This window comes from Phaethon aethereus (assembly GCF_964289735.1).
Source record: "Phaethon aethereus genome assembly, chromosome: 12".
In the NCBI taxonomy this organism is placed as follows: Eukaryota; Metazoa; Chordata; class Aves; order Phaethontiformes; family Phaethontidae; genus Phaethon; species Phaethon aethereus.
In genome coordinates this window covers 19,232,454-19,249,045 of record NC_138588.1, presented here as the reverse complement: position 1 = coordinate 19,249,045, position 16,592 = coordinate 19,232,454, and the positions used below count along the sequence as shown (strand labels likewise).

At 44.2% G+C, this 16,592-nt stretch overlaps 1 protein-coding gene across 1 annotated transcript in view; it reads right to left on the bottom strand.

Moving 5' to 3' along the window:
* TLN2 (talin 2) overlaps positions 1 to 16,592 on the bottom strand; it is a gene marked incomplete at its 5' end in the record, with an annotated part of 110,433 nt that overhangs the window by 39,984 nt on the left and 53,857 nt on the right. Inside the window, 12 exons of the mRNA XM_082004923.1 lie at positions 243 to 362; positions 1,717 to 1,818; positions 2,634 to 2,780; positions 4,691 to 4,861; positions 6,756 to 6,857; positions 8,541 to 8,673; positions 9,759 to 9,940; positions 11,124 to 11,264; positions 12,372 to 12,533; positions 12,723 to 12,866; positions 14,216 to 14,338; positions 15,479 to 15,568. Coding sequence (XP_081861049.1) covers positions 243 to 362; positions 1,717 to 1,818; positions 2,634 to 2,780; positions 4,691 to 4,861; positions 6,756 to 6,857; positions 8,541 to 8,673; positions 9,759 to 9,940; positions 11,124 to 11,264; positions 12,372 to 12,533; positions 12,723 to 12,866; positions 14,216 to 14,338; positions 15,479 to 15,568 — 1,617 coding nt within the window. The remainder of the gene's footprint in view (positions 1 to 242; positions 363 to 1,716; positions 1,819 to 2,633; positions 2,781 to 4,690; positions 4,862 to 6,755; positions 6,858 to 8,540; positions 8,674 to 9,758; positions 9,941 to 11,123; positions 11,265 to 12,371; positions 12,534 to 12,722; positions 12,867 to 14,215; positions 14,339 to 15,478; positions 15,569 to 16,592) is intronic.

Here is a 16,592-nt window from a genome sequence, read left to right as displayed (position 1 = left end):
TTAGAATCATCGCAAAGACATTTGAAATAAAACACATTACCCGAGGGTTTGAAACCTATTATCTGTCTGATCACACAAGGGATGCATCCCATTTGTCAATGGCTGCAAGCGTGTTGCCACAACCGAGCGAGGTGAATAGCCCTTGTCACTTCGCTCCATATTTACTGCATTCTCTATGATAAAAGAATACCCATGTTGACGCCACCGTGTACAGAGAATAAAGAGGTCTAAAAACTGCAGACCTCCTCTGGTTCTGCTGTAGCTGCAGCCATTCGGCCCTGGAGAGCCAAATGCCCATAGTCATTGGTCATTTGTGATGCAAGTCCTCCCAACTCTTCCGGGTTAGTAACCGACTTAGTCATCTGAAAAAAGAACACAGGCAAGAGAAAAAGAAAAATGACAGGCGTGAGAATAATTTGTTAATACACTCCAGCTTAGAAGCACAGTCATTCGTTTGGCCACACCGATGAAAGGGCGTAAACCGCTCACCATGTAAGGGACCTGTCCTCCAGCAAGAATTCCATGAGGCAACTCAAGCAAACATGCTTTATTAGAGTCACGGTAACTGGGCACTCGCTGAACATACAGAGTAATCAAAGAGCAGCAGTTAGAGCTGGTAATTCACTCTTTGACACAGCGGGGCAACGGGCCAAGTACATGGTTACTCGGACCGGGCGAGGAAGCAGGTTTTGCATGTCGCAGCCACCTTATTTTGTCAAAGGTAAGCTAGCCTACATCAGTCTCAGCTGGCGTGGCACGGGAGCACGAAAATGGAAAAAACTGAGGATCGATGCAAAACACGTCTAAGATACGGGAAGGGTAGGACTATGCAGAATGCCTCGGTAGAACGTCAGTATAAATGACCGAACGTCTCTTTAGAAAAAGCCTACCTTTTAACAAAGATATTTGTTCTGTCTCCAATTTATGTTAGCAAAAGCCATGGAATTCCATCCTCGGGGAAAAACTAGTTTTAGACAAACATATACCGTTTGACAACAAGCTGCCACATCGTATACAGCAGAATCATCAACCTGTCTTGACTGCAACAGCAACGCATTCGGTAAAAAATCTCATCTGTAGCGTACATAAATAGCCCCCTTGCCTCTCTTAGAAACAAAGGAGCAAGGGAAGTACTCTTCAGAAGGCAAACGTGTTATGTTAAGCATTACTGTGAAACCTGAGTTAAGAAAATGTCGATTCAACAAGCGTTCTTCTTCATTTTGGTAAACCCAGGGGAGTCACAGAAATGCAAGAAAAGAGCAATTTGAGATGGTCATGTGCATTCATTCACAAGTATTACAGGGGTCTGAACGTACCGGCATTCTTTACCAGGCTAAATGAAACACTACGTAGGAAAGGGTAACCTAAAGTCATCAACGAACATTAGGGACAACTAAACAGGCTGATGAAGCAACACGTAGGTGAAATGTTTTCCTTTTCTTTCTCATAGAAAACGAGCCAAATAAAGAATGGTGGCACAGAAGAGCAACAACACAATCCAGCACTCTCCTCCCGTAGAGGGCCACCCCTACGATCAGGCCGCTAAAATCCAATGGTTAAATCGACAAAATCAATGTTTCCGTAGATCCATTACCCCCGAAGAGATAAGGTTATAAAAAACCGGCATTATAATGAATTCCATGACACCGGGTGAAACGTTCCACAGTCCTTATGTAGGCAGAAGAGTTTGTACTCAGCTATAACAAAGTATCTTACCATTTCCTGTGCTGTTACAGCAATGGCTTTAGAATATTTCACCACAGTGGTCTGATAATCAACAAATGTTCCCTTGGGATCTGGAGGCGTACCTTCGTCCAGCTGCAAGAAAGAGGGAAAGATACGGCAAAAATAAGAAGTTCATAACCGACAGCATACTTTACGCGGCATAACGAAATCGTGTTATATATTCATTTTTATCATCTCCTCTCTCACAAAACATGCAAGGGAAGACAGTGCGGCAGGAGGTACGGAGAAGCTCAGGAAAGATGTTAGGCCACGTTAAAAGCACGGAAGACACAAAGAATTTAGAGCGCAGAGTTTTCGAGCACATGGTCAACTTTTCAGGCAAGGTCAAACCACCCCTAGTTCTCGGCTGACGTAAAAAGGAACGTGCAAGAGTTAGGAAACGAAGCGTTCCCATGAGAAGATAACGTAAGATTCCTTTATGTGGTAAAGGTTTCGATGCTGCACACCATTAACTGGAGATACGAAAAGCCTATTATTTGAACTCATTTACATTTTGCAACTATACAAAGCACTTCAGGCTTTGATTTCTTGTAGTTTGCTTCAGCGTTGGCCTGATGATTGTTTAGGATGAAAGACAAGTAACTAAAGCAAGCAAAAAGACGGGTTGACCTAAGACTGCAATGAAATACCAGCATATTACCCAATAAAAACGTTTTGTAGTAATTCTATCGGCAGGTATCGCGTAGGTCGTTCACACAAGCATCACGGCCCACGTAAGTTCGATTTTACAATTTGCAAAACAAAAAACGTTTTAGGTTTCCTGTCGTCGCGTGCCGGTTACCGACCGTCGCCGAAGCAAACCAGCAGCAGCTCTTGCAAGCCCCTGCAATCCTGACCCGCTTTCAAGCGCAAAACAAAAAGGGAGGGGTCTTGATTTCTATGCTCACCTTGCTCATTGCCTCTGCTATCGAGTCTACCATACCTCCAACCATGCCTACTTCACTTGCAGCTTCATTTAAGGTAACCATGATATCATCCACAGCCTCCTTCATCAGCTGGGCGGCCTCAGTGATTGCATCGTGAGTATGGGATGCCTGGAAAGGAGAAAACGAGAAACCATAGGCGATGAGAGAACAGATGCCTCAACCTGCAAACCAAAAGCATACCTAACGAGCCTGATAAAACAACAGCTCCGAAAACAGCAATATCGACACAACAAAACTTGAATAGAGAAGAAAAAGCAGCGCTCAACAGGAATTCCTCAGAAAAGCAATAAGACCTTTTCCAGGAAACAGTAAAGAACATGAGTCGTAGGGGACAGCAGCAAAAAAGATAAAGGAGGGCTTAAAACGAAACAGTAAAACCAGTCTATATCTGCGTCACAGCAAAGCGTTCAGAAGAGACACGTGCAGACGTACAAATAACTAAAGAAAACGCCTACCCTATAAAGTAAAAAAAATTTTTAAAATCACAATCATACGAAAACAGTAGAAAAGACTGTAAAAAAGCCAACACTCCAAAAGAATTGTTAAAAACATCTCGTTGTTAAAACAAAGAGTATAACCAAATACCAACCCCCCCAAACCCGCTAATGTCAATAAGAAGGAACTTCCAAAAAATGCCTGGATCTTCACTCAAAAACTCAAAAGGAGGGGAAAAAAAAAGAAGCAAGAAAAGTCCATCAAAAATACAAGTAAAAAAAAAAAAAGAGGGGAAAAACATCGGGGGCACGAGCGCCCTTCAGGGAAAAGCGCGCGAATCGCCCAAGCGGCAAAGCGCCGCGCGCCTCACGCTCGGCGCGCGCCGCATCACTGGGATCGAGACAGCAAGAGGGCGCGAGAGAGCGCGAGAGTGCGACAGCGAACAGCCGCCGCAGAGGGAGCGCGCGGCAGAGCGAGACACCGCCCGTGCAGAAGGGCGCGGCAGGACCAAAACTGCGGCGCGCGGCGGCAGCAGAACAGGGCGCGCGAAGCGCGCCAGAAAGAGCCGCGAGCCGCGCCTGCAGAAAAGGGCGCGCGAAGCGCGCCAGAGAGAAAGAGCCGCGCGCGACCCCTTCTGTGTGTAAGAGCTGCGCGAAGGTCGCCAGAGGATCAGTGGCGCGCGGCCCGCCCTTTTGTTCCGTAGCGTATATAGAAGCGCGTATGTACAAGGCTCGCGCGGCTCCTTTTCTCAGGCGTGTGTCGCGCCCCTTCGTTCAGAGGAGGCGTCGCGCGCCTGTACGTGGGGCAGGGGACCGTCGCTTCGCCTGCACTGTATGTGGTGCGCGCGGGAGGCAGCCGGACGTCGTGACGTCAGCGGTGCAAGCGGTGTTCGCCTCCGGCCACCCCCCTAGAAGCCACACGCGCCAGCCCCTCTCCAGGCGGACGGCGCGTGAGGGGCGGGGCGCGGGCGCTGAGGACGGCGGCGGCCTCAGAGGGGCCGGGCCGGCGGCGCAGGGCCGGTGCGGCTGGCTGCGGTCGCGGTTGGCACGGGGCAGCGCTTCTCCGCCCTCGGGGCGGGGCCAGCCGGGTCACGCCCCGAGGGGCGGGGCGGTTGCTGGGAGGCGGTGGTGCCCGCCTGTCTTCTACCCCATCTCGGGCGGGCCCCCGCGGGCTGGGACATGTGCCCCTGCGGCTGCGGGGCGGAAGCGGCTGCCGTCGCCTTTCTTACAAGCGGCGCGGCGGCCTCGACCACCAGGGCGTGCAGGTCGCCGTCCGTGGCCGCGCCTCGGAGACACGCCCTCTCTTTTCATCGGGTGGTTGCTGTAGCAGTGCACGGGTCTTTGTCCGCAGCCCCTGATTTCGCGTCCCTTGCGCAAGCGCTGTGACGTAGACTGGAATCCTGTCTTTGACCCATCATTACGCTCCCCCCATGAGCGAGGTCCTGTGAAGCGTGGGTAGCATTTTCGCTCTGCCGTGCAGCAGGTTGATGCTGTTTTTTCTACCCTCTTTTTTCTCCACTTGCCCACCTGCCCTCTGCCCTCACCCCTCTCCATTTTTCTCTTCGTTACACACGGCAACCGTACCTTGGGGTTTCCTCCCCCTTCTTTGGCGGCGTATAACATCTGTAAGGCAGATTCTGCTAGTGTCTTGCTCTGGTCCAACACCGTCATCTGTTGCTGATGATTGAGTGTTTTGGATGCCACGCCCACTGCGGCTAAAACCAAGGGTTCAAAGTAACTTGCCAGCTGTGTTACCTACGAAAGCCAGAACAACCACAGAAAGCCATTAACCCCGTTTCACTCCTGTAACTGAGAGGAACAACATTCCCCGATTACTGTCAGGCCGCAGGTTAGCTCAAGCAGCCTGCTGTCCTAGTGCTTCTCCACTGTACGGTGTTTAGTTTGTGTTATGTGCCCGTGTGATTCTGTGTCCCCTCCCCTTCAACTTCCTTCATCAAGCCACGTGTCTCCTCCCCAAACGCACATGGTCACTTGACGTCAGATGAAACCATTTTCAAAACTGCCACAGGAGCCGCATGCTACTTAGAAGCATCCGTGACAGCTGTCTCTTCCGTGCAAGGGAGGAACTTGTCAACCTTCGTTGCGAATGACAAACAACAAATGGGACCGTGCTCTACGTGGACCGCTCTGTTCAACTCGGGGGCTGCTTGTGTTTGCTACCTTTGCTCCCTAACCTCTCAAACCCTCTTCATTGGATTCCAGTGCAGACCTGGACGGTTCTCTGCTGTCCAAGACACCGGAGCGAGCACAAATGCTAACGTTACTTCCAGACACGGTTCATTGCTGCTGGTGCGTGAACGCTTCCCCAAGCCAGGCACGTGGCCCAGCCCTGCAGTGTTGCTTGCTGCGGAAAAGGAGACCTGTATCTTTGCAATCCTGAGTTGTTGCGTGCCTCAAAGGGCTAGCTAGACTGAGAATCAAAACTGCAAATAGTTGAGACTTTATGAAACATTTGATGGTTATCCAAAGCTAAACAGAGTTACTTGGGTACCACTCTGGCAGAGCTCTCACACTAACAAAGTGATTCCTTCCTGGCTTTAAATGCACTGACACAGAAAACTTGTATTTATTTTTCTCTTCAGAATAGATTGTAGCGTGAGGAATTACTATCTGAGAAACTGCTAAAATCTTGTAATAACCACAGTAAGTAACGCACGCTTCTGGTCCGCGCGTTGTAACGTTTCATTTTTTGACAGAGATCTAATAAGCACAAGTTCTTACACTCCACATAACGGAGGGACATGCTTACACAACACTTACAATAGAATGCAAGACCGTTACAAGCCTTTCTCCCCACCCCCACCCCTCCAACCCCTAAAAATTTGCAGCAGGGACCAGAACTGAGGGTAGTTCCATATCACTACTGTTTTTTCCTAATAAAGCTAACGCTCCTTCTCTAATCAATGGAGACGCTCCAAAGGCGGAAAGCGGGCACATCCCACTCCTCAGAAACCAGAGTCTAAATCTCCCTCTCCTCAGACTACAGAAGCCGCTTCAGGTGATGGGCCTTCATAGGCCAGAGGTAATATCTGTGCATATCCCACACTTCTCGTTTCGTCTGGCCAGGAAACGGAGTAGCGTGCTTTATGCAAGAACCTCGGACCAGGACAGGATCTGAAAAACCTTTGCCAGCCTTCGCCAATTGGCCAAATTCTGCTGCATGTTCAACTATGACTCCGTGACCTGCTGAAGGAGCCTGGAGTGAGATGGGGTCCAGGTCCTGTGGTCACCCTTAACACAGCACAAGAGACAGAAGAACCGACACGTGTGACAGCTGCTGGCCGCAGCAGCCAGAGGTAGGGAGACATACAATATTGCGCTCCACCTTTCTGTCTTTGCTTTTCCCTCCCCTTTCTTCGTTTGTCCTTTCTCCGCGAACCTGCCCCTCACCAAAAACCTCAATGAAAATATCTTTCCAATGGCCCAAACATAAACAGGTTTATTTGGTGTCAGCTCCAAGTATTTGGAAATCCCAGATCTTTCCTCCTTCCACATGCTTTTTTCTCCTCTTTTGTAGGAAGTGAAAAAGCTACTAAATGATGGTCTCTCCTAACGTCCAGCTGCCCGAGATTTCAATGGTAATGGTAATTACTGATGGTACATTACCTTCGTAATGGTAGGACAGTACCTTGTGCCCAAGCTGAGCGGCCTCTCCCCGAGCTGCAGTAGCTATGGGATCAATGAGGTGCCCAATTTCCTGGACAACCGATGTCAGCTGCTCCTGCAGAGCCTAATGTAAAGAGAAATTGTCAATTACTATCGCAGCTGTTCTTTTATTGAGTTTTACCGTACTGTAACTATCACCCTCAGACCAACCAACGTACTCGGAACCGTGTTCCAGCGAATCGCTATAGCAGGATGCAGAAATCCACGCTGTCGGCTTTCTTTGCATAGAATCACAGAATTCTTGCTCGTTTCATAGAATAGTTTAGTTTTGAAGGGGTCTCTAAAGGTCATCTAGTCCAAAACCCTGCCATCAGCAGGGGCATCTTTAACTAGAATTTCTTCTCCTTTACCCTGTTTCAGCAAGAAGAACCCTGAGATAGGCCTGCTTCTCTTTAGATATATATGGCAAGCCTGGGGAGAGAGGGGGGAACATAGCTCCCTCCCACTTCAGCCTACAGCTGCAAACTCAGGAGTCGGTGTCCTTTCTCATTGCCACGTGACACGCTCCCCCCTGAGTATTCTTGCCCTGCCAAAGAGTTAGTATCACTGCACCGACCAGAGAAACCAGCAGGAGCTCTGATTTAAATATCAAGAAGCGTTCTTCAAAGCAGACTGTACAGCATAAGAGCAAAAAGCTCTGCTGTAGACTTTGAAGCTAGCAGGACAAAATCTCCTATAAGAAAAGACAAAGGAAAAATATGACATCTCTGAGGGACGCAGATGCGGACTTGTGGACTGACCTCCTGAATACCATCTATGGGACAGGAGCATAAGAAAAGCATATTACCGGGCTTGTTGAGACATAAATACTGGCTTTGAATTCATAGCCGCTTTATGTCTTGCCAGCTGCCGGGATTTAGCTCACTCATGAAAGGCAAGAGAAAATAAATACTTCTTTTGCACTTTGTTACATTCCTGTACTGCTTTATAAATAACTGCCATTTTCAGTAATGTTTACTTCAGTTCCGTATGGTGTCCAAGATGACTTCGTTATTTAAATAGAAAATCCTTTTATCTATGACATATTTCCTGTAGCAACTTCTTTTGTATAGCTTCATTTAGTCTGAGATGTTTTCAGTATGCACTGTTCCAGCCCAAAGAAACCGCTGGAATGCACAAATAGACATGTAATTTCAGGAAGGAATAGTACAAGACGACACTAAATACCAAGCTGAGAATCTGATCGTGAGTTGTCGACTTTTAGTAGGCGGTCTAGCATGACCACCCTTCCTCAATTAGATAAAGGCTGAAGTACCACAGGATTGGTCTGCGTTATCACGGGGCGGGGAAGGGGGGACGGAAGAAAGCTTTGAAAATGTATCAACTTCAGATTTCACTTAATTTAATGACAAAATGGGCATTAAGAAAAAAGACGCAGACATTTACATCACCGGACTTCTAGTAACAGATTAGTTTCAGAAACATTCCAACTTCCACATGGCAAGGCACCACGGAAACACTACCAGTCGGTCCCGTCAGCACAGGAAGTCACAGTAATATGTGGATGGTGGTTAAAAATAACTGCTTTCACCCCCACTTTTGCCTGGCGACTCTGGTATCTTTCCAGATGTGATACACTTTGGCTGGCATGTGATTTTGCCTAGAAAGATTACAGTAAGAATACTTCTCCCCTCACGGGTAGATTGTGCTGAGTGCTCAGCTCCAAATCTTCAAATGGAAAGAAAAGCAGCAGGGTAAGTGACGCTCCTTGACATTACTCTGTTTGCTCCTGAGCTATCTGCCTTACCTCAAGTGAGATGTCATCCCTGGTAGCCAGACTCTGACTGACGGCTGCAAGGGAGGCCTGCTCAATGTCTCTGATGCATCTGTTGATCCCATCAATGGAGAAATCACATTCTCGCTGGCCTGGGGCCTTGTCCCTGAAAGACAGAGACAGTATGCTGAGCGTGGTGGGAAGGAGGCAGGCTCTTTCATGAATTCACACAAGCGTGCTTCATTACCTGACAATACATAAAGCACGTGGGAGGACAGCAACAAGGACAAAAGTTAGCTTTGTTTTACCTACAAAATTCTGACGTATGTACAGTGTACTCTGCACATTTTAATACAGACGCACGCATACCGCTCCTCTCTTCCTGATTAGACAGAAGAATTTTTTTTGCCTCAGAACAGTGCAAATTCCACCTCCTTGGGATGGCCAGACTGGCCCAATAATGAAGGTCAACATGAAAATGCAGAGGACACCAGGAAAAAATATTCACAGTTTCTGATCGACTGTCTCAGAAAACAATTTGTTCTGTATAGGGTGTTACCTTCAGTCCAAGGTATCTTTTAACAAAGGTTAGTTTCTAAGTACTTTGTCCTAGCATGCAGTTTGCTATTTTGGTACAATCGTTATCAGAGATCAAAAAAACCGTAAAGACTCCTTAGTTCACTGTTTTCATACGATTTTGATTTAATCAATATTAAGAGGTTAGGTATAGAACTACACTTGAAAATTTTCAATAAGGAAGCGATAGACAGGTTTAGTCCAAAAAGGAAAGAATATTCACTTCTTGCTATGGCGTTCCTGCAACTAAACTGAGAATGCTATGGTAAAGAATAGACAGCAAAGGTAATTATACAATCTCTGACTCACCTTAAAAAAAAAGAAAAGCAAGCCGTTTTCCATGTACGGCATGTTGGTGTGTGACCTGGATGGAGGTAATATTAGCTACATTTTTTTTATGCTACAGCATTCTCTATTTACCTTAAACTGAATTGGAGGTGGAGCCAGGGAAGGAGAACAGAATACAAAGAACAACCCTATGCTGCAGAGTGCTGTAGTCATCAGTAAAACACGTAGCGTTACTGGGGAGATACTGTGCCTCACAGAATAAATAATTTCCGTTAGTGAAAAATACCACAGTGTGAATGGCTATATGGTATTATTCTTTATGAACGGCCGCCCAATTATTACAGCTTAAATGTGGATACAAAGAAGTTACTATAAAAGACATAATACCTGATAGAGGTGATAAGACTCTTGATAGAATCTGAGACAGTGTGGGAATGCCCAGCTAGTACAGACCACGTAGGAGGGTCTTTTGGATTGATAGCCAGAGAACGAGCGGTTTTGATCAATAAAGATGAGCTCTCCAACATCATTTTAGCAGAAACTAGAATCGGTTCCTGTGCTTGCGATCCCTGTGGTCAGAAAGGTACAAGAACACAAAGTTCATTTAGATAATTATTTGAGCTCGTCCATACTTTCTGCTCCTAAAAATCTGTTTAAGGAACAGCAATAAAATGCCATTATCATCTCTCACGTCACGCTATTATATTCACGGATAGTCAACACCGAAACAGTACTAAAATACTGCAGTCCAACTGTTTTCTCTGTAATATTCTTAAGAAACACTTTCAAGTTTCAAAAGCCACCATCCAGCTGAGAAACAGGAGAAAACAATGACACTTGTCTAATTGTAGACTACGGAGATATTGTTGAAAAGAAACTTTGTCACAAAACGTGCAAGATTCAACCAAGCATGCTCTCTTCCCAGGCATTAGTTGGACTATGACACTCTAATTGGGTCATCATCTCCCTGCCTATATTGACAGTAATTTGGTAAAGCCAGGTACCACAGGCCTGGAGAACAAGCTTAGATTTCAGTTACAACCCCACAACTTTAAGACTGCAGCAGTTACTGCATCATCTGATATTGCTAGCTGGAATGGAGGCTGCCCAAAGCAGGAAGGAGCAGTTGGAGAGCCAGTAATGATACATGACCTCTACTTCGAAGCTTTTATGAGGCTTGAAGGATTTATTCTATGTCCCCCGCCCCTTTTATTAGTTACTTTAAATACTATTTCGTTGTAGTTACAGGGCTTGAGGATGGTTTTGGACAGTTTTTGAGGAAGGTTGAGGATGGCTTAGAACAAAATACAGAAGGCCCAGAGAAAGTTATTCTTCCCAGAAGAATCGTGACTGCATCATTTTTGGAAGGGAAAAACCCCAGTGATGTCCCTTCAATCCTTTTCTGAACTACTTAGGTTCCATTTGTTAAAGCTGCTCTTGAGGGGAAGAAGGGATATTTATTACTTTATCACATGGAAGGATCCAGCTAGCAAGACATGTGAGTCGCCTGTACTGCATCACTTCACTAACAGAAGACTGGCAGCGCTTATCGTACCCTAACTGGTTTTATCCTACCGGTGCAAAATTCAACGTCAGAGGTTAAGCAAAAGACAGCAGAATGCCCCAGGAACACTCAAGAACACAGAGAGGCATTTCAGAGTCCCCTCTTTACAGTCACCTCCTCTCTCCTGACACATGATTAATTTAACATTTTCAACTTTTTCAGGGTGGAAGCGCAACATCCTGCCTTACCTCGGCGCTGATCTGTGCTGGTATGCTGACAAACTCAGGATTTGAAGCAAATGCCGTCAGATTTTCTACAGCCTCTATCAAAGGCGCTGTAGCAATTCTGCACCTGTTGCGGTTCTCTTCAGAGAAATCACCATCCAGGGCCTGGAAATGAAATCATGATTGAGTTCCCTCTGGATGGGTTTCTCTGCAAACTTGACAGAAGGTGATTTAATTCTTTGTAGTTTTAAACCGTTGTGTGCTCATGACATGTAAAAGATCCTGCACAAACAAGGCTGATGCAAAGAGTGTGATCCTTTAAATGTCTATTTTTTTACTTAGCTGGTTATTGACCCTAAACCTACGACTGCTGCTTTGCTTCACAAGACTGAATAAAGGTTTTCTATCATTGCTTTCTGGTGACTGTCATAAATCGTGTCTGAACACCACATGCTTCAAAGGGTGGAAGTGCTAACAAAGTGGTTCTTTTCTATAGACTGATTTTTTTTAAGCAAACCAATAATATATTGCTCTCATTTTTCACGAGTCAATTGATCTCTTTCATAATCTCATAGGAAAGATTTCAATATGAAGGACCTTCTGTGTAACATAATAGAACCTTCCAGGCCTAAGAGCATAATTATTTTAAAAGACTTCCACTAGCAGACCAGGTAATGGCTTCCTGAAGGGTTTATAATTGTGAGTCCTCTGTGGCTTAACGAGTATTATTTTCTGCTTGCATGAGGAAAAGCTACCTCCTGCCAAATTGCAGGCAGGTATCTGGAAAATAAAAGATGACTATTAACAGAAGACTATAAAACAGCAGCAACATAAACTGCTTCTGTTTGGTTCCCAGTATTATTTATTTCTTTATTTTTCTCTTACAAATATGGTAAAGCTGTCAGAAATACCTCCACAAACCTCTGGATACTGAGCAATGTAACACTATTAAAAGCCTTCACATTCAGTTGTTGGCAAATTATTCTCACAGTGCAAGCTCGTTAAATACATCGACACAGAGGTGTCTCATACTGGATGGGGCAGCTACCTCTCCTAACACGAATATTGCCCAAGGTTTTCCATCTTGACGACGGCACAGTCATACCACATAATGATTACTTAAACCATACATATCACAGAAGGTAAAAAGATATTTTTAACCGTTCTGATTCTGTCTCAACAAAAAAACCCCAAAAAAACAAAAAAAGAAAGAGAGAGAAAAGAAATAGCAACACAAAGGAAGAAGGAAGCACAATTAAGCAGCATTTGTACCTTGATAGTTTTAACCAAGTTGGCAGTGCTGTTTGCAACTTCCTTGGCAGACTGCACAAAGTGTCTCTTGGCAACAGGATTTGCTGTCTTTGATGAAGCAATGCGGCACGCATTGCACAAAGCAGAAGTGTGTTTGGCCACAATTGTGGCAGCTGATAATACCTGTAAAAATAGATGGCACGAAACAAGCAGATTGTCAAAGGAGCATGACAGTTAACTATACTCTAGCTCTTCAAAGTTGCAGTTCAAAGCCATGCAACAGTTTCAAACAAAACCCCTTTGCTTGGTCACAAATAAGGCAAAGTCATGCATCCTAACAACAATGGTCTCACTGCAATCCTCTGGAATCACCTGTGATGGGCTGCTTGCTGGATCTACCAAATTCTGGCAAGCCATCTGGATTGCTTGATTGGCTCTGGCAAATTGAATTGGGTCAACGAGACCTTGCTGACCAGCCTGGCTGTTTGGATCTGAGATGCCAACCAGGTAAGCAGCCTAGAAATGGAAAAAGGAAGAAGAAAATCCTAAGAAACAATATTAAATCCATCTTCATTCTTTGATAAGCTTGCCATATGTCATAGCACATGGCGTTCAGAGATTATCCAAAATTACTATTACTGTGAAGTAGTAATAGTACTATTAGTAATAACAGTACTATTGCACCGTGAAGTACTATTAAAATTTTTTAAAAAGTAATAAATCTCCAGAATCCTCTGAAACCAAGAGAACTTACCCTTACACGTGTGAAATTTATTTAGTCAAAAAAAAAGCCCCGCCACTGTTTAAGCAGCTGGTATCCCTGGAAACATTATTTTTCACTTGCATAGCCGATGGGAACAGCTTTAATGGTCACAAGCACCAGCAAATTATTTACCGCATTAGCCACAGTTGGAGGTGGTGAGGGTTTTTGTCAAGCCTTAGTAGAAAACCAATGTGCAGCAAATGCACTACTGCTGAGTGTAGGATCCATCAAGTCTGCAGTTGCTGGTCTTACTGCAGCTCAAGATGTGTGATGACCAAACATACTTTCTTTCTCAATTAAATAAAAGTTTCATGCCTCTCAACAAGGAGAAATTGTCTGAGCTGTCAAAACTGTATTTGAAGATTTCTTGATGACTTTCCATTACAGATACAATTCTTTGTCACCTTGATATGCCAGTAAGGCAACGCAGGGTTAGATGTGGAGGAGATTAAGTCCATACTGAGCCATTCCATATTTGGGGAAAATCAAGAAGCGGTTTCCAGCTGCAGAGTGTGATCCCCCACAGCCAAATCCTTCACTGATGAGGCTGGATCAAAGTCACACAGTTATCAGATCAGCCAAACCACAGTGACCAGTTCCAGACTCTAATTTGTTCTAGTAGCTTAATAATTTTGGTTATTCCAAAAGTATTTGAACAGCTGAAAGAGGTTGTTTATTATTTAAAATGTTTGAAATTAGTAGTGCTCCTTATGAATTTTTACAAACTAAACCAAACTTGATTCATTCATTTTAACTGTGGCTGCTTTTTGTGCACCTCTTTATGAGGTAATAGTTCAGAGCTTGAGGTGCAAACATGAATTCCATATGCTGCAGCTTTGACATTTGCTTTATCCTCAGGAAAGTCTCCTTCTTGATGTCATTTCCCTTCCTTATAAAATACGCATATTATTGCACTCTGCTGCTTCTGCAATGTACAGCAGTGCATGCGCAATTTCTGTGGATCTTCACAGAGCATACCATGTTGGACAAGGCCATCATTTGTTTGGCCACAAGGAAGAGAATCTCAGATTTACACACCCACAACATGAGCTTTCTAAAAAAATCAAAACATATACTTGCTTTACAGAGTTCAGTAGCTTACCTGAGCCGCTGCCTCTGTGAGGCCACAAAGAGCCTTGGATGCAACTCCAACGCATTCTCCAAAGACTAAAAGATCCCCAGTTTTTGCATTCTGGGAAATGCCTGCCATTGATTCTCCAAGAACCTCAAAAATTAAAAAACAGAGTTACTTTCCCAATATGCTTCCCTACCACTCAAAGCAAAGGCAAGTGATTCCTGGCCTTGAGCCAGTTCTGGCCCACAAACCTCTTTGACTTGGCTTCCTGAAACTTTAGCTAGTTAACGACTTTGCGGAATTGGACACGTTCCTCTGTGCGTGGCATAAGGGATAAGGCACGCAGATCAACACTGGGTTGACAGTGCCGAACATAAACACTATTACAGCACAAATGACTAAGAGGATACAGAATTAACCCTCATTATTTTTGCTGTCATCCACTACTCATCACAGCTAGCTTGGCTCTAGGTACATTTCATGCCTTGCGGAACATGACAACCAATCCCGCAGCTACTGTTGACACATCTGGGGTCTTCTTCACCCCCAAATTCACTGAAACTCAGTGGAAATGAAATTGCATCTAGTCTGCTGGAACCATCTGAATGTCAGAATACACATTCCCACGGTGCCTTCCACTGAATTCAGTTTATTTTCTTTTAAAATCCAAAATAAGATCTGACTGCAGTAGAGCATTAGATGCAAGATGACACGCACATCCATTAAGCACTTTTTCTTTTAGTGAAGGAAGGATCTGAGACAATGCCAATGCATCAAATAAGGACACCAAAAGCAAAGCTTCAAAGATAGATGTATAGCATACTATGTTTAAAAATAACTTAGGAGATTTTACACAGATTTTCTGATGTGCCAGAACGTATGGACTGCTCAGACGTTTCTCTAAGCTGTTTTGCACAGAACAATACAACAATATTTCACTGGCAAGCCTCCCATTTACAGTTTGGGCTATTCTAACATAGCTGCAGTCAAAATATATCACGAAAGACATGCTGTCTAATACACAGGACAGGAAGGGAGGACAAGACTTTAACAGCACTGCATACCAGTCACTTAATTAAAAATTTATTACCAAGGCAATATGCCTTATAAGTAACCAAAACCTGAAATTAGCTGTAAGAGACCTATCTCAGGCTGAGTTTTATTGAGGAATGCAGCATACATTTTAGCTATAAGCACTGTGCTGCATTTCTAGCATGTTTAATATGCACGTGTAAGTTTCCAATAATCAAAATGCACTTTACAATTGCCACAGTGGGAAGAAAAAGTTACCTTTGAGTTTTCCATTACGCCCTCAATACAATCAAAATATGAGAGGTCGCTCACAGGTTCGTTGGGGTTATCCAGCATTCCCTTAACTGTCTGAAATAATGAAAGATACTCTGATTATTGACAGAGCCTGAAATAGTGAGCTGAGAAGAACACAGACCATCACAACTATCCTGCTTATATCAGTGTAATCTTACAACCTTGTCTCCAGCAAGCAAACAAAACTACACACTCATCGAGAGCTCACATACAGATAAGTGTGTTACTCATTAAATGCTACCCTACATTAACTGAACTGTGGTAATGACACATTTGTGCAATACAAATCTGTTCGAAGTATAGGCTAATGCGGTTTACCTTGTCTTTGTGATGAGTGATTTATGATTGGTTAATGATCCTCAGCTGACGTGAGGCAATCTGGTTTTCTGTCAGTTGTCACTCCAATACATGTTTTCAGTACTATTTTAAATTTCAAAAATGGAATTACAAGAGCGATACGAAAACCAGCTACCATTTGTTGCGTACTGTCTAGACACGCAAAGGGCTACCAAACTAAGTGCGAGTCAACCACCTGCCTGCCTCTTACTACTGTCAAGAGATTCCACCAGCGCAGCTCCCTCTGCCAGAAAGCTACATATTCTAGCTGGGTTTCATTTCTTTTTCTGAGGTGATTCTGATTCCTGTAAATAGCAACATGGAAGTCAGTCACATATTCATTGAGAAGAATCAATGCATTTAGATAACAAAACTTGTAAAAAGCTGTAAAATGCAGCAGACTAATGCTTTTTTACGTAAAAAAATCTGCAATATGCCTTTTTCCAAGTTTGGAGGAACACTATTTTCTGCCAAATATCAGGTAGAAAAGACTTTTAATCTTTCAAATGGAAGTGAAATCACTACGTATAGAAAGATACTAACATCTGTATCTGATGTTTGCCTTCAAACTGAAAGGAAATTTAGACATGAATTTAAACCCTTAGACTTTTCTCATAACTGAACTTCTAACATTAAGATACAATATTTTTAACAGCTCATCTATTGCTTTTTAAAAGCTATAGTCTAACCAATTGCTGTAAGGCCTTAAGTTAAACTGTGAACAAAGTGATGTGAGGAAGAA